Source organism: Ostrinia nubilalis, chromosome 9 (assembly GCF_963855985.1).
Source record: "Ostrinia nubilalis chromosome 9, ilOstNubi1.1, whole genome shotgun sequence".
NCBI classification, from domain to species: Eukaryota; Metazoa; Arthropoda; class Insecta; order Lepidoptera; family Crambidae; genus Ostrinia; species Ostrinia nubilalis.
The window spans coordinates 9,976,790-10,000,000 of NC_087096.1; the positions used below are offsets into that span (position 1 = coordinate 9,976,790).

Here is a 23,211-nt window from a genome sequence, read left to right on the forward strand (position 1 = left end):
TTTACCAACATTTTACTTTTATTTGTAACTTTCTTTATTACCAACAATATTGCTATTTTGATATGGTATGCTTTCATCAGTAGATAAGTTGTATTTTGAACATAGGTCACTTAACTTCCACATACGGCTGCTATTAACCTATTATTTACCTGTTTCTCCACCAAAACTCTGTTTTGTATAAGCGTTTTCAGAAAAAAAAAATCACCATCGTGTAAACACAGCCTTAATCATTTAACGTTGTTCTGCTCCAACAGAAATGAGTCTTTAAAAATAAATGTACAAATAATTTTCGCATGACGTGATGATGCCCATACGTGATATCCCTCACGCACCGCCAAGCTGTCGGTTTGGCAGCCGCTCATATCCGCGCTCGATGCAGCCGATTGCTCGTTGCCGAGTGCAGCCCACATCTAGATGCGAATACATTCGCATCTGCCGAAAATTAAACGGCTTATGAACGATCGTTTAGCGGCAATATTCGTGAATTGTGGTACTCAGTTCTGCCATTGGATTTTTTAAAATTTTCAAATCACTAGGGCTGTGTTTGGGTTTCTTTACGACATCGAATCAGAAATAAGATCTGTACCTACCTAAACGAATTAAAGTTGCTGACGTAGCCCGATGCATTAGCAAGCTGAAATGGCAATAGACAGAGTACACATTACGCTGAATAAATTTCTAGCTGAATGAATGGATAATAGAACAGAATAGAATGGAGGAGACGTATCAGCAAGCGCAGTGAGGGACGGACGTCCACAAGAAGAACATAAGGGGATGATTTGTAATGATAGCAGGAACGCGCTGGATGCAGGCCGCTCCTACTCCCAACTGGCTACTTTGTAAATCATTGGGAAAGGCTATGGATGTCATATGAATGAATGAAAAAGTTGATCAGCATGCTATCTACCTAAAGAGGATTTTGCTCAACGCTTATTTTCTAAATCGAAATACCTAACCACTAGATTGGCAAGCTAAAGTGACAGTGGATAGAGCTCGTAACGTGAAAAATCGACACGGAGCTGAAAAAAATACAGGTTGTCGAGTGTTACGATTGCCACCTGTCCGAGAGCCTGTTAAAATACAATACCTACTTGTCTATTGCAGACCGCTTTTCTGTTTAAGCTGCTTTGGATAGTTTTATACTCGTACCTACTATATACATTTACAAAACATGCCACTTCGCATAAAAATATTAATTAGCTCATGGTTTACACTGTTAATTAATAATGAAAGTGAGTCTCAATATTATGTATAGAATAACTTCGTATATTAATTTCCAGAATTTCATCAAGTCGAACGAAATTGCGATGAAATTTCACTTGAAATACGCAACAAGGTTCCTTTTCATCGAAGTTCTGCTGTGTTAAGAATAGCTCTGGAAATATGCAATCAAGTATGCAAAGCAATTTCGCCGTGCTATGCTCACCACATGGTGTAATATGTGAGAAATGAGTTGCCGTATTGATCGCGGGCCCCATTCCTTATTTATGTTGTGGTCGGCCGCTTAATTAAGGCCCCAATTTATGAACAAATCGTGGTTATCACCGTGGTACAATTTATTTTATCCTTGAGACACACCAACTGGAGCGAAAGAATTATGGCCGCGAACAAATGCTGCGATATCGAACGTTACTGGCCAACCGCCAGGAACGGTGACAATTTTTGCCACCGATACCATTTGTGTTCATAAAATTTTTCACCAATCTAACTTCCGCGGCAAAAAATATCGAAATTGAGTGTTGGAATTCGGAAGAATATTCGATCGGAAAATTTGAACGATTGCATGCCCGCACAGTTCACGCATGGATGCTTACACATTTTTATCGCCCAATGAAATTTTATTTAGATATAAAAGAGCAAAGGGGTTCGCCGATCCGGTGAGCATACACGTGTATCTGTGATTACGTTCCGATGGAACAGCATTAAAATATCGTTGGGAATACGTGAATAACAATTTCCTCCTTCCTTTGATCACATTGAATACATTGAATACCCATAATATTGCATTTTATCTAATGGTATATTCAATTCATAACGTTTTAATTGATAAAGGTTGTTTTTATCTTCTTGAATATCTTTCATCCATGGCAGAACAGTAAAAGACCCGATATTAATGGGACCTGGCATTAGCGTCATCATGGTCCATGAGTCTGCAGCTTATGACATCATACAAATATCTTTTACCGTTTATTAAAAAAAAAAATACAGCAACAAAATTTAAAAATAAAATTTTGAAATTATATCCAGCCGTCTTAATTATGAGTCTCCGAGGTCTAAACTTTGTTATTTCTACATTTCGTCGTGGGAACAAAACAGCTGCCATTGAACGCGCAATTTCTTAGAAGGACCGAAATCTGCGAACAGCTACATGCGTAGGTTAACTATGTTAATTAAGCTCATAATTCATTACACAAAATTAATGTTTACTTTCATGCAGATCAGTCATGACGTCATAGGCAATTTCGGACTGAATTCCATGGAAGCCCGTGGCGTGTCTACCGATCCATCCCAAAGGACGTGATGGAAATTAGCTCTACTTGAAACGCGTCCCGACAAACATCCAGACTAGCACTCCAATATGTCTCTACAGTATTAACCTAATTACATTTTGTCCCACGCACTCCCTTTGTAGTAAAATTATTGACTTAACGCCCGACTAATTTTAATTTAAGTTAGCTTTGGATATATTTAGTTCAGTAGCGTATGTTTGAATAATTATTTTACAATTTTTAACCGACTTCAAAAAAGGTTCTTTCTCAATTCGACTGTATGATTATTTTTTGTATGTAATATTACTGCAGAACTCCGACAATTAAGTATGCCAAAAGTGGTTTTTTGTTCGATGAGGTCCCATTGTCACCATTCAGGGTCTGATGATGGGATCCTAGGGAAATCGAGGCAACCCTCAAATTTTATGAAAGATAAGACCGAAAAGACTGCTGACTCAATCTTTAAATATAGCGTACAGTTGTCCACATAAATACGTGAGCAGAAATATTGCATCGACAAAAAATACGGGACTAGAATACGCTAGCAGTATCAGATTGCATATTGGAAACTGCATAGCGAACTCGTATTTTAATACGACAGTAAATTTTGTGGTATAAAAATATGGCGATATGCATTTTTGTGACTTCGTGCCGGACATCAGATGTTAGTGCACATCGATTTTGATATTTAAAATAAAAGAAATTTTATTTAAAAAAGTCATGAGCAAGTTTGAAAGAAAAGAATCAGAATAATTATCTGACTATACAGTGTGATAAGATTATAATTAGGTTATTTGGAAGTTAAGACACACGTTTGTCCCGTAATTAATGAAAAGTTGATTTCGTTTATTTTATCATGATTAAATAGATAAGAATTACTGGTAACTTTTACAATAACGAATAAGTCCAACGATATTGCATTAATAGGTTTTTACAAATCTATAAACTCACAACGAGGACATTTTAATCAAAAATATCACTGAAAAGGAAAACCTTTAAACGTAGTTAAATTGAATTCTCTTCATCTATAAATTATTTAAAGATAATATTTTGAATACGTTAAAACATGATTTTAATCAACTTTATTTACACAACTTTACCGTGAAATTATGTTTTTTCATAACAAAATTGTGTAAATAAAGTCTATCAACTTAATGATTATTTGCCAGAGCCAAATTATTGAGATTAATGAGAATCGCCGCTGACTTTACATAATTTGCCTTCAGTCGATTTCTCGAAATACTCACAGCAAAGCAACTTAGGAAAATTACTCAGTGGGGGCTCCTATAATTATTATTCAACCTTTATCCGGCGCAAATCAAGTAAATTTGTTCCAAAATTACTTTTATTAAAAGCATTTCTTTCCCTCCGCCGAACCAAAGTGCTAAAGTAGAGAGTAAATGGACTGGAATTTCCGTTTCACGAATAAATTATATAAGAATATTACAGTAAATAACTCTTTAAAGATGTTTCACAACGATTTCCGGCGAATGGTGCGAGGAACTTTTTGATAAAGGGATCTATTATTTGCTTACTTTTTGTAGTTTGTACCTGTATTACTCAACAAAAATGTTATGTACCTACACAAGATGTGTTGATACTAAAGTAAGATTATTTTGGGTCTTTTTACAAGTTATCTTAGGTATCTAGTTATTATAAATTGTGGTTAAGATAGTTGATAATTTTATAATGTTTTAGTAAAGTAAGAGTTTACAAGAGCAATCTGTTTTGCTCGAGCAAACTTTTCAACTACGTAACATGTTGAAACATTTTATACTAATTTAATGAGAATGTTAACTGGTAATTACTAGTGCATCACAACCTTCTGGTACATAGTTGTTTTAATTTTTTTTATTTCCAGCAGAATTTAATCTTGATAAAGTGCTTTATTGAAAGGCCCTCAGAGGGGAAAATTACAGTATAATCACCATTATTTAGCAAAGTAAACTTGTCACTCAAGTTCCGAACTCCGAGGGCAGTCCTTTCAAAGCGTATCTACTTTAAAGGTATTTACTTAATGACGTAAGTTTGGTTGATTCCCATTTACTAATTCACTGGTGAGCTATTAATTAAGATCAGATTTAATTTTAAAGTTAATTAGTAACTCATTAATACTTTGAAGTGCTCCAGACGGATTTTATAAGATTAATTAAAAACTTGTTTGATTTTTACCTTTTACTGATGTTTGAAAGAAAAATAACGAACGAAGTATTCGATGCTGGGAAGTCTTTTCATTTATTTAATTGGGACGTGATACTAAATACTTTATTGCCTCTCCACATTAGCATTTAGGTCTCATAACGTGACATAGTTTAACAATCTACTCATAAGTATTATTTGATTATTAGCCTATTGACACTAAAATATCTTGCGAGATAAACTTTTTTAAAGTGATTATGTGCTTTGTCATCGAACTTGGCGCTCTGACTACAAGTTATCTTGTGGTCTGTGGTTTGTACAACTATCACAGTAACAATACAACTTAGCGATATAGCGTCATGATACTTACGCTAAGAACGTGTTCTATTGGGAGAAGTTTGATCTTATGTCAGTAATATCTTGTAGATTCGATATTTTAATATAATGAGACGGTTGGTTTTACACACAGATATTCCACTTTAAACTATTTTAGTCTTTTCTACCTTTAGTCTCGTATTTGGGACCATGACATTGCGCGGAAATTTTATCATTAATTTAATTTATCATTGTTATGTCATCAGTCTATCTTCCACTGATTGACTCTGAAGCCTATCTTAGATGGAACGCCTTAAACACCGATCTCCTATATTTTCCTCCAGCTACTGTCTAGCTACTTATCTTGTTTAAAAAAAGATGTGGTACAATTTAATTTCTTTTTAAATTAAGGTGGAAAAATGCCTAGGATGTTGACCTCTTTTGATTAGCCACAGTATTGATATTTACCGCTGATTTGTTGGTTCTAAACACGTGGCTTGTATCAATAACCGAAGTATAACGAAAATGTTTTGATGCGTGGCCGTATTAACGCTGTGTTTGTATTGACCAAACCCTCTTAGCCGTGGCAAATATTGACCTGTGCGTTTATTACGCCCTTGAGTTTCGTCGGAAAGGGCTAGAAGCTGCAAAATTGAGACAAAAGATAAATTACGTGTTTACTTTTTACATGTTAGGTGTGACATTGTAACTCGAAAATTTTAGGTTTTTAAGGCGTATTATTTTTTTCTGTATTTTTTTTATGCATAACAATATTTGACCGCACCTGCAGATGTTAAGTAAGATGGATTATCTTATCAAAAGGCCAATCATTTGTGGCATGTAATGATTCGATAAAATCAAAATATTTATTCAGTTTTGACCAATATTTTGGCACTTATGAACGTCAAAAAGCCCTTGGGGCACTTTACATGTTTCCTTATCTTTTGGGCCTTACCAGATCGGATATTTTAAAATGTCATCGTTTCAAACCGTTTTTCCTTTGTTTTCAAAAAGCTGTCACTGCATTACTTTCCAGCGATAGACTACCTTATCCAATGCTGCGCCTAATCGTTATTTATTTTCTACTAATTGCTTATTTTTCTTCAACATACATAAATGCAAAAACATGATACTAAATTAATCTGTACCTATCCCCAAACCACCAAACTATGTCTTCGGCGAAACTCGTAGATCTTGCTACGACCATTTTGCTACGACGTAGCAAACACGACTCAAACTTTCCGTAGCATAGACAAAGTTAAGTCAAATAGGATAAAGTAATTTTAGACATTTCAGCTTGAAGATAATTTCGTTATGTGCCTGTAACTCGGTAATTTGATAATAAATTGGCCATAAACCTGATTTAGGTCGTATCTAAATTGATACATTACCTCCATAGTATATTTCTAGTAAGTATAAAATAAATGGTACCTTATCCATAAATAAACTCGATGTTGATATAATATTTGTAAATGTATCCTTCACAAAATCATCATATTATTATAAGGATAAGAAGGGCTTTTCTCACAGAAGGCTTCTGTGCCCGTCTATTGTCTAGTAATTCCTCCATTTTCTATTTCTTCAACATCTTCTGAAATATTTAGTACCTACTAAGGTTTTTAATGAACGATTAAAATTAGGTAAAATGTAAATAGACTTGCATGATTCCTTTACTACTACATGCATCACCGGTCCTTGCTTAATGCACTCAAGCCAAAAGTTTACAATGTCGACTCTAATTTATTTAAAATTGTAGCTCAGACTTATTCAATACATTTAAATTGTAAACTTAAACTAACCCGAAAACTGTCTGAATGTTATTTAAAGTTAGCACGTAGGTTCATTCATTTTGCTGAACTGCTTTGTATTTCCCACATTTGAGTTACACAGAGCTGGGTATTTTGTTTTTACACGATTTATTGTGTTCATTATACGTGTAATATCTTCTTTTATAATATACTTCCCTCTCACAATAAGATTTTAGTCACGTATGCCCGTAAAAATGCATCGCGGGAAAACTGTCGGCAATTTAAATGTTTAAAGGAATATACCCGCTGGATGCACTTTTATTTATTAAGACTCGAGACAAATTTATGATGTTGGCTTACACTCAAATGTACTTTGTTGATAAATTTTAAAAACGTTCCCGTAATTTTTTATGTGTGAGCGTTCTCTTGCACCTTTATGTCGGTCTGGATTCGTTTCGCATGACATCAAATGTATTATTCAAAGTAGCGACCTGGTGAAGCAAAAAATCTCATAATATTAACCTAACAATAGAACAAAGATATTTTCAAAATTGCGTAGCTCTATCAAAAATAAATAGGTCTATTCACAGTGAAGTGTACGCGAATATGTAGGTATTATAGAAACATTTGATTTCCAAGTCGCATACGAATCCACATTCTCCGCCAGTATACCTTTACCTTTAACTCGATTATATATCAGTGGATCTAGACAAAGTGCAAATTATAATAGCAAACCAGTCGAAAAGTGGTCGAAAAGCCCCTTTTTGTATGGAGTTTTGACGGATTCGATTTTCGATTCGATCAATAAGTGCGTTTTGTCTAGGGGGGCAGAATTTTAGGTTTTAAAATTCGAATTTAGTTTTTATTTGAAATAGTCATCGTCAACTAGAGTTGTTAGTCTTTTGTTACCTACTAGTTGTAAACCATTTGAAATTCGAACTTTAATATTCGTCAATCTTTCGTCTTTTGTTTAAAAAACTGCGCTTCATCTGGCGTCGCCAGTCTTTTGTCTTAAACTCAAAATGCTTAGGCTGAGTTGCACCACCCAATCAGAGTAAATACAAATGAGTAGGTCATCTTCATAGCAACGCATCGAGCGCGGTTTGTGTGTGAAATTAAATTCGGCGCACCTCACCGCTAATCACCGCTAAATTTTGTCAGTGTGTGCGTGCGCGCCGCATACGTGTTGGCGCGCTCACATACAAACCGCGCCCGTGCGTTCCTAAGATGACCTACTCATTTGTATTTACTCTGACCCAACTGACCGTAACTATAACGATAACCGGTGCTTTTTGTATGGAGTTTAACAGATTTTTGACGTTTGTCAAAGTTAAAATAAGATGGTGCAACCCAGCCTTAGTGATGATGGTAAACATCGCCAGTCTTTTGTCTCACGCTCTATCAATATTAATAAACAAATGATTTGAACAGTTCTTCTCCTTGTCCCCAGCGATATCCTCGGCGCACGAGATCACCAAGCTGCAGGTGCCTCTGTTCGCCGACCCTCGCCGGCCAGCGGTGCTCAGCTGCCACTTCCAGATGGATGGCCAGAAATTACATTCTGTGAAGTGGTACAGAGACATGAACGAGATATTTAGATACAACCCCTCCCAAAAGGTAATTGAATTTATTTACATTTTTATTAGAATTTTAAGTGTAATTCGTACTCACAAACATTACTATGAGGTCTCTCAGTGCGCGTGGACGCACAGGTTGACACACGAACCAATCACAGAGCTGTATTCAACGCTTGCTACATCAGTTAAGCAAGCATCGTTTTTGAATAGTGTGTTTCTGAATACCAATAAATGGGTTTTGTTAAAACACCACTTTGCGAAGTTCATGATGTTTTATGAATTTATTTATTCTATAAAAAGTTATCAAAGTCTGATAAACGTGGACCTACTTAAAAAATACAAGGTGGCCCAGAAGAAAATTCACTTTTGAAAATGGAAGGAAACGAAAACTATACATTTTTGTAGAACTTTAACTATTGCAATTTAAAGGAAATTTCATGCAATTTATTTTTAAATTTACTTTCTTTTTTAAATTTGATCGTACATGTGATTCCCTTGACGTTTACAACATTCGGTCAACATGCACAAAAATTTTGGAAAACTTTCGTTAGAGTTACCTCGAAATGGATTCAGGATGGATGAATGCTGCAGAGTTTTTGGATTATTATTAGAGTATACTCTGCTCATAACATAACCCACAAACAGAAGTCTGCTGGAATAAGATAAGGGCTTCTTGGTGGCAATGAGATTTCACCCCTGCTTAATTGGTTATTTGCATCGAAAGCATGATTAATTTTTCAGAGCGCTATACTGGCATGCTGAAAAGCTTTTTGATTTCAAAGTGGCAAGATTCGCAAGGCTATGACAGGAGCACTTGGTTTCATTAAGATGGGGCTACGTGTCACACTTCAAATGAGAGCATTTAGATGGTAAAAGACATATTCTCACAAAAAAATAATTTCAGGCAGGGGTGACATCTCCTGGCCACCAGGAAGCCCTGATCTCACTCCAGAAAACTCCTTTTTGTGGTGTTACCTTAAGAATAGAGTATACTTTTATAATCCAATAACCATGCAACAACTGAAGCTCAACATTCGGCAAAAAATGGAAAATAGGTTTCGAGGTAATTCTAACGAACGCATTTCAAGATTTTGATGTAAGTTGATCGAATGTTGTAAGCGTCAAGGCAATTTCCTGGACGATGTAATTTAATAAAGGTAAATTTCAAAATAAATTTCATTTAATTTTCTTTGAATTGTAATGAATAAAGTTCTACAAAATTACACAGACTTTTTTTCCTTGAATTTTCAAAAATGAATTTCTTTCTGGGCTACCCTGTACCATTCGTTTAGTAGGAATACCAATAAATGTGAAAATAACAAAATAATCTATGGTCAATTGTTTATTGTTTTTTGTCTATGGCAATAAAAGTTAGTCTTGAGAAAACCGCCAACTGCGTTTTATTAACAGGTTATGGGCCCAGACTCAAAAAGTGCGAAAGTATATAATTTCCGTGTATAAAGTGAATAAAAATGTCGACGAACTATATAGCAAACGTTCCAAAACTTAGAGGTCGCGAAAATTATGACGACTGGTCTTTTGCGGCGTCAAATGTGCTGGTGTTAGAAGGCATGGCGGACGCCATTGCAACACAGTTAGCGGCGACGGCGACTACAGCCCAGAAAATTGAAGATTCGAAGCCGAAAGCAAAGTTAATCCTCACTATCGATCCGGCGCTTTATGTTCACATAAAGCAGGCAGCTACCACATATGATCTTTGGACTACATTGAAGAATATGTTTGATGATTCAGGCTTCACAAGAAAGATAAGTCTATTGAAAAATCTCATCAACATACGCCTCGAAAACTGCGAATCTATGACTAATTATGTCACCCAAATAATAGAAAACGGGCAACGGCTAAGAGGAACAGGCTTTAAGATTTCGGATGAGTGGATTGGTGCATTGATGTTGGCGGGACTACCAGAAAGGTACGCTCCTATGCTTATGGCCATTGAACACTCAGGTATCGAAATAACCGCCGACATTATCAAAACGAAGCTGATGGACATGAGTGATGATGCAAGTACGTCTCCAGTATCCGAGAATGCATTATTAGCTAAAGGAACTCATAATCATAATTCTCGAGGGAAAAATAACAACGTCAACAAATACAGTTATGGCGGGAAACCGCAAACGTCAGAATCGAAAACTGTCAAAGTGATAAAATGCTACAATTGTAAACAAACCGGTCACTACAAAAACCAGTGTCCGAGCTTGGATAAGAACAAAAGAAAGCAATCCAACGCTTTCAGTGCTATATTTCTGACTGGAAGGTTCAACCAAAAGAGTTGGTACGTTGACAGCGGCGCCAGTAGACACATGACTGCGAGACAAGAATTGATCGTGAATGCATCACAGAAGTTACACACGAAGGAAATTATCATCGCAAACCAAACAAGTGTTCCAGTAACGTGCTCAGGAGATGTGAATATCGTGACTGTCGTGAACGATATTGAGTATGACATCACAGTTTCCAACGTATTGTGTGTACCAAACTTGACCACAAACTTGCTCTCCGTGAGTCAGTTGATTGAGAATGGCAACAGAGTGACTTTTGGAGAAGGTATTTGCTGTATCTACAATCAGCAGAATGAACTTGTTGGCCAAGCTGAGTTGATTGATGGTGTATACAGATTACATACTTTGGAAACAGAAGAGACAGCAGTAGCAGTGCCAGCAGTGATATCTAGCAGAACATGGCATATACGCTTAGGACACCTTAACAGTGGCAGCCTAAACAAGATGAAACAGGCAGTAGATGGAATTTCATTTCCAGAAGATGCAAAGATTGCAAAGTCTGACAGCATTACTTGTTGTGAAGGCAAGCAAGCCAAACTACCATTTCAACAGAGCCACACTAAAACTGAGAGAGTGCTGCAGTTGATTCATGCAGATGTTGGAGGTCCAATGGAATGTGTATCAGTTGGAAAGTCAAGATACTATGTTTTATTCGTGGATGACTTCAGCAAGATGGTATTTGTTTATTTCCTAAAAACAAAGGATGAAGTTTTTGTAAAGTTCAAGTATTTCAAATCTATGGTTGAGAAACAGAAAGACAGAAAGATCCAAACTATCAGGACAGACAATGGAGGTGAATTCTGTAGTCTTGAGTTTGAGAGGTACTTAGCAGAGCAAGGAATAGTGCATCAGAAGACCAATGCTTACACACCACAACAGAACGACTTGTGTGAACGAATGAACAGGTCAGTAGTGGAGAAAGCAAGGTGTTTGCTATTTGATGCCGGTCTTGACAAGAAGCTTTGGGCAGAGGCCGTGAACACCTCGGTTTACCTCCGAAATAGATCTGTTGTTTCGGGATTGAATGACAAGACACCCTACGAGATCTGGACAGGCCAGAAGCCAAACTTGAGCCATTTGCGAGTTTTTGGAAGTACTGTGATGACACATATCCCAAAGGAGAGACGCAACAAGTGGGACAAGAAGGCGAAGCAGCTAATTCTCGTCGGCTACGCTGAGAACGTGAAGGGATACCGGGTATATGATCCAGCTACTAACTCTGTGACCACAAGTAGAGACATCATTATCATGGAACATCCAGAGAAGAACACCGTGGACGTAGTAGTTGAAAGTAAATCCTTACCAGAGGACGTGCCAGTAATACCAGAGTGCAGGCCAGATATGTCAGACGACCAGATTAGACCAGAGACTTCATATTCTGAAGAATATGACAGAGACAGCTCTTATGTACCAGATCTAGATGCTTCTTCGGTAAGTACTGAAGATGATTTTCATGATACTACCTCAGAAGTAGAGATGATACCAAGTACTGCATGTGAGAGACCAAAGAGAACTCGAAGAGCACCAGATAGATATGGTTTTAATAATCTGTGTTTTGTAGAGGACCAAACTGAAGTTGATGCAGGAGACATCACACTCGAAGAAGCTCTCAATGGACCTTAAAGCAAATTCTGGAGAGCAGCCATGCAGGAGGAGCTGAAATCTTTCGAAGACAACGACGCTTGGGAGGAAGTTGATCGCCCATATGACAAAACTGTGGTTCAATGCAAGTGGGTCTTTAGAAAAAAGTGTGACAGTACTAACAATGTGAGATACCGTGCAAGGATAGTTGCCAAAGGATTTTCTCAAAAGGCTGGTATAGATTATCATGAGACATTTTCCCCTGTGCTTCGGTATTCCACATTGCGACTGTTGTTTGCACTAGCTGTAGAATTAGATTTAGATGTGTGTCACCTAGATGTGACAACTGCTTTTTTTAATGGTTTTCTGAAAGAAACAGTGTACATGAATAAACCTATTATTGCTGGTGATTGTAAACAGTTAGATAACAAGGTATTAAAGTTAAAGCGTGCTATTTATGGCCTAAAGCAATCTTCCAGAGCTTGGAATGATAGAATTGATAATTATTTGCAGAGTTTAGGTTATAAAAATTCAAAGTATGAGCCATGTTTGTATACCAAATTTGAAGGAAATGTAAAAGTTATAATTGCTTTATTTGTAGATGATTTTTTTGTGTTCTACAATTGTAAATCAGCTATGGATTTATTGGTAGAAGAGTTGAGTAAAAAGTTTAAAATTAAAAATCTTGGCCAGTTAAAACAATGTTTGGGCATGAGAGTCAAAATTAGCAAAAATGTAATATCTCTTGACCAAGAACAGTATATTGAAAGTTTATTAGAGAAATTTAATATGTCACAATGTAAAAGTGTTTGTACTCCTATGGAGATGAATCTTAAATTAGATAAGGCAGAAAATGATTGTTATAAATGTCCTTATCAGCAACTTTTGGGTAGCTTGATGTATTTAGCAGTAATGACTAGACCTGACATTTCATACAGTGTGAGCTTTTTAAGTCAATTCAATAATAATTATAATGAAACTCACTGGAAACATGTAAAGAGAGTACTAAAGTATTTGAAACATACTAAAAACTATGGTCTTGTGTTTAGTAAAGATGATCTTTCTATTAAAGGTTTTGTAGATGCAGACTGGGGTTCAGATGTGACAGATAGGAAATCATATTCTGGGTTCTGCTTTACCTCAGTAATTTCTTTTGAATGTAGAAAGCAGAGAAATGTAGCACTATCAAGTACTGAAGCAGAGTACATTTCAATGTCAGAGGCCAGTAAAGAGGCTATTTATTTAAAGAATTTGTTGGCTGAAATTGTAGGAAGTTCAGAACCTATTATGTTGTTTAATGATAGCCAGAGCGCCCAAAAATTGGTATCGAATCCAATTTTCCACCGAAGGTCGAAGCACATCGACATAAGGTACCATTTTGTAAGAGAGGCTGTACAGAATATGATGATTGCTATATGTTATCTTCAAACAGCAGAAATGCCCGCTGACATTTTAACCAAAAGCTTAGGTACGATCAAGCATTACTATTTTATGAAAAAGTTAGGCATTTCTCCTGTTTCTTAATAGTAAATTAGTTTTTTAGCATAATGGTGTACTCGGTAAAGTGTAACAAAGTGTCTTGTATGTATAGTTAAAGATTTCTAATTTTTTAACTTGATTATTTTGTTAAGGGCAGGTGTGAAAATAACAAAATAATCTATGGTCAATTGTTTATTGTTTTTTGTCTATGGCAATAAAAGTTAGTCTTGAGAAAACCGCCAACTGCGTTTTATTAACAATAAAAACCTGAATGAGCGCTGGTATTCGGAAATTCAATAGGTATTTTTAACGTAAAAACGTATCAATAAGTCTCAAATGTGTTAATCCTATTTGTTGTAACCTCTCGAACGAATATTTTACCGATGTAATCCATATAAAAACGATATTGAAAGCGCTGCCGAGATGTGATCACGATAAATACGGTTGATAAATAAATACGTTTTGAGTTTTACTTTTGGAAACAGAATAATGTTAAAATAATAATTGACAGCCGCCCTTTTAATTCGAGGTTTATTTCGAAAATTTAAGCATGCTGATTAGCATGACATTTTATGAGCTTTCGTATTCTATCATTATTATCATACTATTAAAACAATTTTGCTAAAAAATTCCTTATTAATAGGTATGTCATTACTACAAAATAACCTTATGAAATTAAACGTCAACACGTTTATATCTTTGTTATAACTATTATACTCGTGGACTAAAGATCTTAGAACAATCCCAAAGTCACTTAAACTACCAGTATCGGTTATTTGGACAATACTCTCTAGGGCAATACCCGAGTTGCGCAACTACTAAATGAATTTCTGGACTGTCCCGAAAACCATTTCTCAACAATATGATAAGTTTCATTTGAAATAATGCCTCATAAAGTAGATCGGTCAAAATTGTTTGAAAAATTTCGTATGTAGAGTTTCGTCCTTAAGCTTTATTTTATAAAACCGAGGATATGCTTTATAATATTGGTAATAAGATTTGGCACATCTCCATCGTCCATATTTGCCAGACTGCATGCTGCTTTCGGTATAAAATTTCCTTTAATTAATTTCACAATTAAATTCCCATCATTTGCTCACTCACTGCACATCACAATTCCAGTCCAGTTATTGTGAGATCTAGGAATTTCATTAGTCGATTTTAACGGGAATTGTAGTGTAAATGCGACTTGAGTTCAGCATCGTCCCTGCGTCGCTCTCGAAATAAGAGAAAAAATATACAAATACAAAAGTGCCGGTATTTGGGTCACACGAAGCGTGGTCCGACTTTTAGTGTGTTCCTTTTCTCTGAGAACATCACAGAAGAATACGCATTTCCATTGCCAAAACAGACGTTTTTGATGGAGTTTATACTTTGGTTGGGAAATGCAAGGACATTTCGATGACTATAAAACTATTTGAATAAAAATATGAGGGAAAATGGTGTTGAGTGGTAGGTATTTTAAGAAAAATTTGCACTAAACTAGAAAACTAGAATTTTAAGTTTAAGTCATTGTTTTATTTATCACTAGCGACCCGCCCCGGCTTCGCACGGGTGCTAAGTAGTAGGTACATGTAAACCTTCGTCTTGAATCACTCTACCTATTAAAAAAAAACACATCAAAATCCGTTGCGTAGTTTTAAGGATCTAAGCATACATAGCGACAGACAGGTTTTTTTAAAATTTAAATTAGATGACAACAGTTGTCTAAAATTTTTAATTTAAATTAGATGGAAATCTAAACGACCCAGTTTTTAAACAATTGAACTCTTGCAATTTGGATATTTAATACATCCGTAGTCGAGTCCAAGTTTCATTAGATTAATCAAACATATTTTTCCCTATCGGCAGGGCAAACCAGTCATAAATTTGACTGAAATATTTGAAGCAGCTGGTATTTCCACCTACCCACCATAACTTACACCACAATCTCGGTCACTGCAAGAGCTTGAAATTGCGTTTGACTCCATATTCTATTGAATGTGAACTATTCGTTGGCTTCTTGGAAATTCGAACAAGATTCGCTTTAGAATTTAAACTAGTGTTTACGTTACGTTAGAACCTTTGTCACCTTAACTATGTAGTTATAGATCGCTATAGGAATATCTATCTGTCTTCTTATGGTTGCCGATTTTAATATTTTCGCAAACTAAATTAATATTGACATCACTAAAATGGCAGTTCAACAATCTGTCTCCAAATTCACAAAATTGACAATGAATATTGACAATATCTTGTTCTTTACGCCTAGGGCATAGGGTCTGCCTGCGCCATGATAAAATCTTATTGAAATGTTTCTCAATTTTAGACGATAACATACATCAAAATCTGTATTATAATAATGTACCTACCACGATAAAGTTTATCATGGCGCGCATCCTAGCCCGGCTGCAGGTCTGAAAGAGATTATTTACTTATTTATAACTTCGTCACGTCGTCGCTTTGTCTAATAAATAAATGATTGTCTATGGTAATGATAAACAAATGTTTTTTTTTGTCCACATAACCTTCAGAGGGCCCTGTGGAAATGTTATTTATGACAAGCTAGTAATTAATTAGACAAGCCTACCAGCCACACCTACGAGCACGGTGTCTCAACGTCATCGATGTTGATTAAAAAACTAGCAATTTAGCAACTTCTGATTAATTAATACCGTAAACTTTAATTACCCACTGTGTTTGGTTGTTCATTGCTAGTAATTGGGTAGTTGAGACCATTATGTTTAAAAATACATAAAATATAATATTATTGTTTAAATGAGCTTTCAAAATGGGTATTGGATATCCTTAATAGATTTTTATTGGAATAGTAACCTGTGACATAACATTTACCAATTCAATTGACTCATTATTAAAATCGAAGCTTCCCTAAAAAAAGTTTTGAAATTATTAAATGCCGCTACCTACTTACCCAATTTTGCATTTTCGAAGACTATGAGAAAAAAAGAGGTTACAGTAGTATAAATATAAAAAATACAATATACTCATAAATATCACTGTTAGACTAGGTTGTTACTATAATATCATGTTATCATTGTTCTAATTAAAACCTTTTTGTCCCCAGCCTCCCATACGCCTGTACAACGTAACAGGCATCATGGTGCAAGGCGGGGAGTGCCAAGAGGACTCCTGCATGATGAAGGTCATGCCTGTACCTCTTGGCATCACAGCGACATACACGTGTGAGGTGTCCACGGAAGGTCCCAAGTTCCAGATCGCTAGGAAGACGAAGCAAATGACTGTTCTTGGTGAGTTGTAGTTTCTAAATCATCGTCATCATTTCAGCCATAGGTCGTCCATTGCTGAACACAAGCCTTCCCCCAATGATTTCCATATTCACCGGCCCTGCATCCAACGCCTTTCTGGTGCCTTTGTGAGGTCGTCGGTCCACCTTGTGGGTGGACAATGCACGCTGCGCTTTTTGGTACGTGGCCCCCACTCCAGAACCTTGCTGCCCCTTGTTACTTTTGCGTAATTTCGAGAAGATTGAATCTTCGAATCCAACTCAGCATGTCAACCCAAAAGCTGCCCTTTTGGGATACTACACAACATCTTATCATCTAACATAAAAATAATAGCCGTAGTTTTAAAAGGGGCTACTATGAAACAGCTGTAGAGTTAGAATACTGGCGATTGTAATTAACTCCTGTGACCTGTGACTGTAATTAACGAATTTTTAATTTAAACTTGTAAAAAAATAACTTGTTGTTAATAAGGTCCTTTGTAAAATACTCTAGAAGAGTATTTAAGAAGAAGCATTACAAAATATATTAGGAACTAGCGGCCGCCCGCGACTTCGTGCGCGTGGATCTCGTTTTACCCCCCCCCCTTCATCTATCTTACGCGGTTCAGATTTTTTCATACAAATGTTTTTTCCCGCTAACTCCCGTTCCCGTGAGAATTTTGCAATATCCTATTGTAACTAAGCTTTAAGTTTACTAAGGTACCTGCATGCCAAATTTCAAGAGTCTATCTTACGCGGTTTAGATTTTTTCATACAAATGTTTTTTCCCGCTAACTCCCGTTCCCGTGGGAATTTTGCAATATCCTGTTGTAACTAAGCTTTAAGTTTACTAAGGTACCTGCATGCCAAATTTCAAGAGTCTATCTTACGCGGTTTAGATTTTTTCATACAAATATTTTTTCCCACTAACTCCCGTTCCCGTGGGAATTTTGCAATATCCTGTTGTAACTAAGCTTTAAGTTTACTAAGGTACCTGCATGCCAAATTTCAAGAGTCTAACTTAAGCGGTTTAGATTTTTCGTACAAAAGGATTTTCCCGCTAATTCCCGTTCCCGTGGGAATTCCTAAGTATCCTATAACCTGCCCAGGAGTATGAAGAATAATTGTACCAAGTTTCGTTAAAATCCGTCAAGTAGTTTTTGTTTCTATAAGGAACATACAGACAGACAGACAGACAGACAGACAGACAGACAGACAGACAGACAAAAATTTTACTGATTGCATTTTTGGCATCAGTATCGATCACTAATCACCCCCTGATAGTTATTTTGAAAATATATTTCATGTACAGAATTGACCTCTCTACAGATTTATTATAAGTATAGATAGATGATTCTCTCAGTACAAGTCAAAAGTTTTATTTTTATTTACCATTCGTACAAAATAAAAAGCCGTTCCAACTCCAAATTCTTAGATGATCTCTGTTCTAAAATTAAAAGCAAAATATTCTTCACTTCACATTCAAATATGAATTACCTGTAAGGCACTCCGACGATCTCCTGAATATTCGGTTCTTGCTTCAAGCCTGCAGCCGTCCAACAATATAAAGCAATTCGGTTCCCAACCGCTTAAATTTAAGGAGCACCCCCTTTATTATTTTACTTATGTTTTATTCATAAATGTACGAACAAGTATATTGTACATACAAGCGCGATACAAGAAAATAAATAAGCATGCTCTTTTGTTAGCGAGTCGAAACGAAAATAAAACAACCTATATAACCGTCGTTCCTCGGCAGCCTTTTGACGTCAAATGCTTTTAATTTGGATTAGTGCTGGAACTTTGACGGTGGTAATTCTGTACAGAAATTGGAATGGAGCGCTTATTTCCAGAGTTATTTCGAAATGTCACCGAACGTTTGGACGTAGCTGTAATATGATAGAAATACTAGCTTTTTCTCGCGGCTTCGGCTGAGTGAAATTCAGTTTTGTCTCAGAAAGACTAACATGTAATTTGGCCAATAAACTCAATTTCGTTGTAAATTATAGGTAATATGTTATTTTGACGTATAAACAATAATACTATCATCATGATCGTAATTTTCATCCATAAGACGTCCATTGCTGAGCATAGGAATGATTTCCACAATGACTGGTTGATAGCAGCCTGCATCTAACGCCTTTATGAGGTCGTTGGTATACTCGTACCTTGAATAATACTTTCAAGATTAATCCAAATCCGTTCTGTAGTTTTAGCGTGAAAAAGCTAAATCCATACATCCTCACAAACTTTCACATTTATACATTAGTAGGATGTCACCGATTTGGACATAGCTGGAATATGACATAGAATGTACACGCAGCGTTTTATCGCAGGTGTGCAGATAATACAAAAAGCGAACGTACGTGACATGCCACGTGATGTAACGTAGCAAACAGTCGCCACTCGTATGGAGGACAGCTCGAAAATGCAAGCTGGCACTGGATACAAACACACATAGCGTTTTTATGTCAAATATTGTTAATAACCAACGTTGTAAATCTTATAAAGTCCTACGAATATCAAATTCTTTATCGTGTACCTTAACCACTTGTTAAAACTATTTTTTTAAGAAGTTGATGGCCATCACACAAATAGTTACTAATATCTGGTACATAATAATGTAAGTAAATGGGTACTTAGTTAATTAAAGAGCCTTATCTTTTTCTACAAAACGTAAGATCAAGTAACTTTATTATAACCTAAAAGACTACATTTAAAATAATATTTTCCGTAGGCCGTCCGCTCAAAGTGTTAATAAAGATCCAAGGTAACTTTTTTCGACTGTCACTTTTTTAGTGCGATTATTCTGCAGAGGTCACCTTTTCAAAGACGCACGTGACTATTTTACATTCTTGTCCTATGTACCTACGCAATTTTTATTTCATAACGGGCCGATATGAAATAAAAATTGCATTATGAGGTCGATTATTAAAACCTACACTGGATATAATTTATTACTAGAAGCAGGCCTGGCTCACTCCGCGCGGTACATCCGATAATTACCTACAGCGAAGCGCCCCGCCGGCGGGTATTATATCAGTCGAGTGTCACGCGCGCGCCCGTCAGGACGCTGGCGTGCGTTGTAGTATGATTATAATTCTATGATCGAAGTATTATTTAAAAATGGACATAAAGAGAAAGAAATATTGTGCGGCGTTCGGGTGTTAAAATTCGAAAAGAAATCTACCGGATTTATCTTTTTTTTTCGCTTCCCAAAGATGCTGAAAGGTATGTTGGCCATGTAGGTAATCAATAATTCTTAGGATAGTATAGGAACCTAACCTACCATGACTACTGCTCAGAATTCGTTCGTTCGTTTCAGCCAAATGACGTCCACTGCTGGACAAAGGCCTCTCCCAAGGTTTTCCATAATGAACGCATACTTACCTACATACGTACCTCATTACAAATAAGTAGATTAATTATTTTTTCACTAGACAGCAACCCTAACAGCGTAAGAAGAGTTCAGAGGCACGCGATAGAAAGAGACAAAACTTGTAGGTGAATAAAATTGTAGGTACGTAGTGCTGTGCGAGCTGAATTCCACTGTATCGCGTCGTAGCAAGACTCGCATTTATTTAAATCGTCTTGCGGAGTAATCCTTCTGTACCTGTACTATTACTTATTCTGTGCTAGAAGTCAAGATTCTTAGGCTGGATTGCACCATCTTACTTTAACTTTTACAAACGTCAAAGTCTGTCTAACTCCATATAAGAAACACCGGTTATTGTTATAGCCACGGTTAAAATAAGGTGGTGCAGCTCAGCCTTAATACTTATAGGTTTTTCATCATACGCTACGATCATGAAATATGTCATATTGAAGGTTGAATGACGAAAATATTAAAAACTTTCATTAAACCCGAAAGAGAAGACGAAGTTCGGATTAGTAATTTCAGTTAATTTTTCCTCTTTCCCATACTTATATTAGTACTATACTTAGTATAATATTGGGTAAGTAGGTACCTACTAAAACACTTAGGCCCCAGCTAAACCAGTGAAAAATCGAAAAACACGTTTCTAACGAGAACTAGACGAATACGAACTTCAGACCATAATTTGACTTAATTTTTGCCTGTTCCCTTACTTAAACATTACTTAGACCCCATCTAAGCCAGTGACAAATCGATTATCAACTTCGGCACGGTACGCCGTCCTAATCTAAGTTTATCACTGACTTGCTAGTTGAATTATAACAGCGGACTGATAAAGATAAGTCCCAGTGGTATTAAGTGACTAAAGTGCTTCGGTATCGTACTCCGTGAATACGTCTAAATGCAATTAAAACTTTGTTCGACTGAACAATTGTTGCTATCGTGGGGACGTAAACGTTAATAAAGTAAACATAAATCGCGGTGAAGTTGGATAATGGTCGCGTTTTATTTGGGGAGGAAAGATTTGAGTGAATAAAGTATTGGAAAATATAGTCCTGTAATCGTACTTAAAGACAAGTAAATATAAACGGTACCGATGAGATAGATAAAATCACACATTAAATCTTTTCCATTAGGGGGAAAATTTCCCATACTCGCCACGCTTGGCAGGCGGGTTGGCGAAGACATCACAAAGGTACCATCCGGGCAACATGGAAAACATTGGGGGAGGCCTATATTCAGCAGTGGACGTCTTATGGCTGAGATAATGATGATAATGATGATGATGATAATACATTAAATCCAAAAAAAGATACATTATTTTCAATCCAGGCGAGAGTTCTGCGTTAATTTTTATTTTTGCGATACCAATAGTTTGTTGTTTGACCGTGGACACAATATCATAGTGATGGAAAAAAATGCAAAGATAGCTAAACACAAGATCTAGGTCAAACAAAAAAAAATACGTTTCATACACTCTATTGAATTCTGCTATAGTGATATTAATGTTATGTGGTTGTCATTGTCAGTTCCAACTCTACATTTTCATTTGTTTAAATTATTCATTGCGACAGGTCACAATATTCTGAAGTGATTATACCTAGATACCGCTGTCATTGTAAAGTGTGTTCTAATAGAGTAATATTAGAGTTCTACTTCTTAGTAGATTAGTTCTAGTTCTTTAGTTTTCGATGATTTTTAAACAAAAAGAACAGCGAACCTGCGGGGCTTCTCCGAAACGCTGTTTTCGTATTTTCGGGTCTATCTGTCACCATCCCTCATACTAGCATCTTGCTTTGCGTAAAAGAGATGCCATACAGATGCCAGAAATTCGTAGCCCACACTCGGCCTCGTCGGCACGCGCACCGACGATCGCCAAACGGCTAGAGTACCTTCTGTACTCGCCACTTTGCCCGGTGAAGCTGGAAAAGCTCTTCAAGCTACCAGCGCGCGTCCCTTCAAAAAAAAAAAACCCTACTGATGCGACTCATCTACAGAATTCAATCACAAATTAGAATTATTAGACTAGTAACAATGTGCAAATTGGCAATATCACTTGTTACCCTAATAGGATCTTGTATTGGTAATGTATTCATCAATCTTGCCCGCAGCCATGCCAGACCTGGACCCGGTAATCACGGGCGCCCCGAAGGAGCTGAAGCCGGGAGAGCAGATCTTCTTGAATTGCACATCGGACTACTCGCTGCCGGCGGCTGAAATCAATTGGTACATCGATGATGTGTTACAAAAGGTATGTATGAGAAAAGTTAGTCAGTGACGCCTTGAATCATAAGATATTAATAAGAAATTCTCCATGATAGCCCTGAAAACCGAGTGTTCATTTGGCTGTAGAATTATGCTTAATAGCTTTGAAATCAATGGAATTCGTGAACTGGTAACGTCATAGCTCGACGTTATGCCAAACAAAATTTGTGTTTGACAGTTGACAGCTCAAAATATATGTCAATGAGGGCTATCGTTTTAGCGCTCACCAGTTGGCGCCACTGTAGAGTAAGGTCCTGTCACTTGCTAGTAGCGAAGACAGTGGCGCCAACTGGTGAGCGCTAAGTGGTAGGAGGACTATCGCATTTCCACTCATCAAGATGGCGCCTCTGTAGAGTAAGGTCCTGTCAATCGCCAGGGGTGCCAACTGTTAAGTATAAAAACGATAGCCCTCATTAACTGGTGATTTCAATTAGCCTATTGTTGAATCTTGCTAAAGTGTTATTTTCACTTGAAAATTTACTACCTGAGACTCTTTTCTACCCCTAGACAGATTTTGATCAATATAAAAAAAAAAACAGAAAATACCAATATAGAATTTATTTTACGCATAAAAACCATAAATTTCACGCCAACTAACGTAAATTACGTAACTTTAGCTAGATATGGGCAATTCGTAAAATACCTTTTGTCCAGAATCATAAAAGCTCTAAAATTACCGAACTAAAGTCTCTACCATCGCAAAGGCTTTCGTAGCATTA

At 36.5% G+C, this 23,211-nt stretch overlaps 1 protein-coding gene across 1 annotated transcript in view; it reads left to right on the plus strand.

Annotated features, from left to right (window-relative positions):
- LOC135074611 (uncharacterized) overlaps positions 1 to 23,211 on the plus strand; it is a 57,760-nt gene that overhangs the window by 26,612 nt on the left and 7,937 nt on the right. The window contains exons 2-4 of the mRNA XM_063968968.1: positions 8,142 to 8,308; positions 16,693 to 16,876; positions 22,339 to 22,478. Of these exons, the coding sequence (XP_063825038.1) occupies positions 8,142 to 8,308; positions 16,693 to 16,876; positions 22,339 to 22,478 (491 nt within the window). The remainder of the gene's footprint in view (positions 1 to 8,141; positions 8,309 to 16,692; positions 16,877 to 22,338; positions 22,479 to 23,211) is intronic.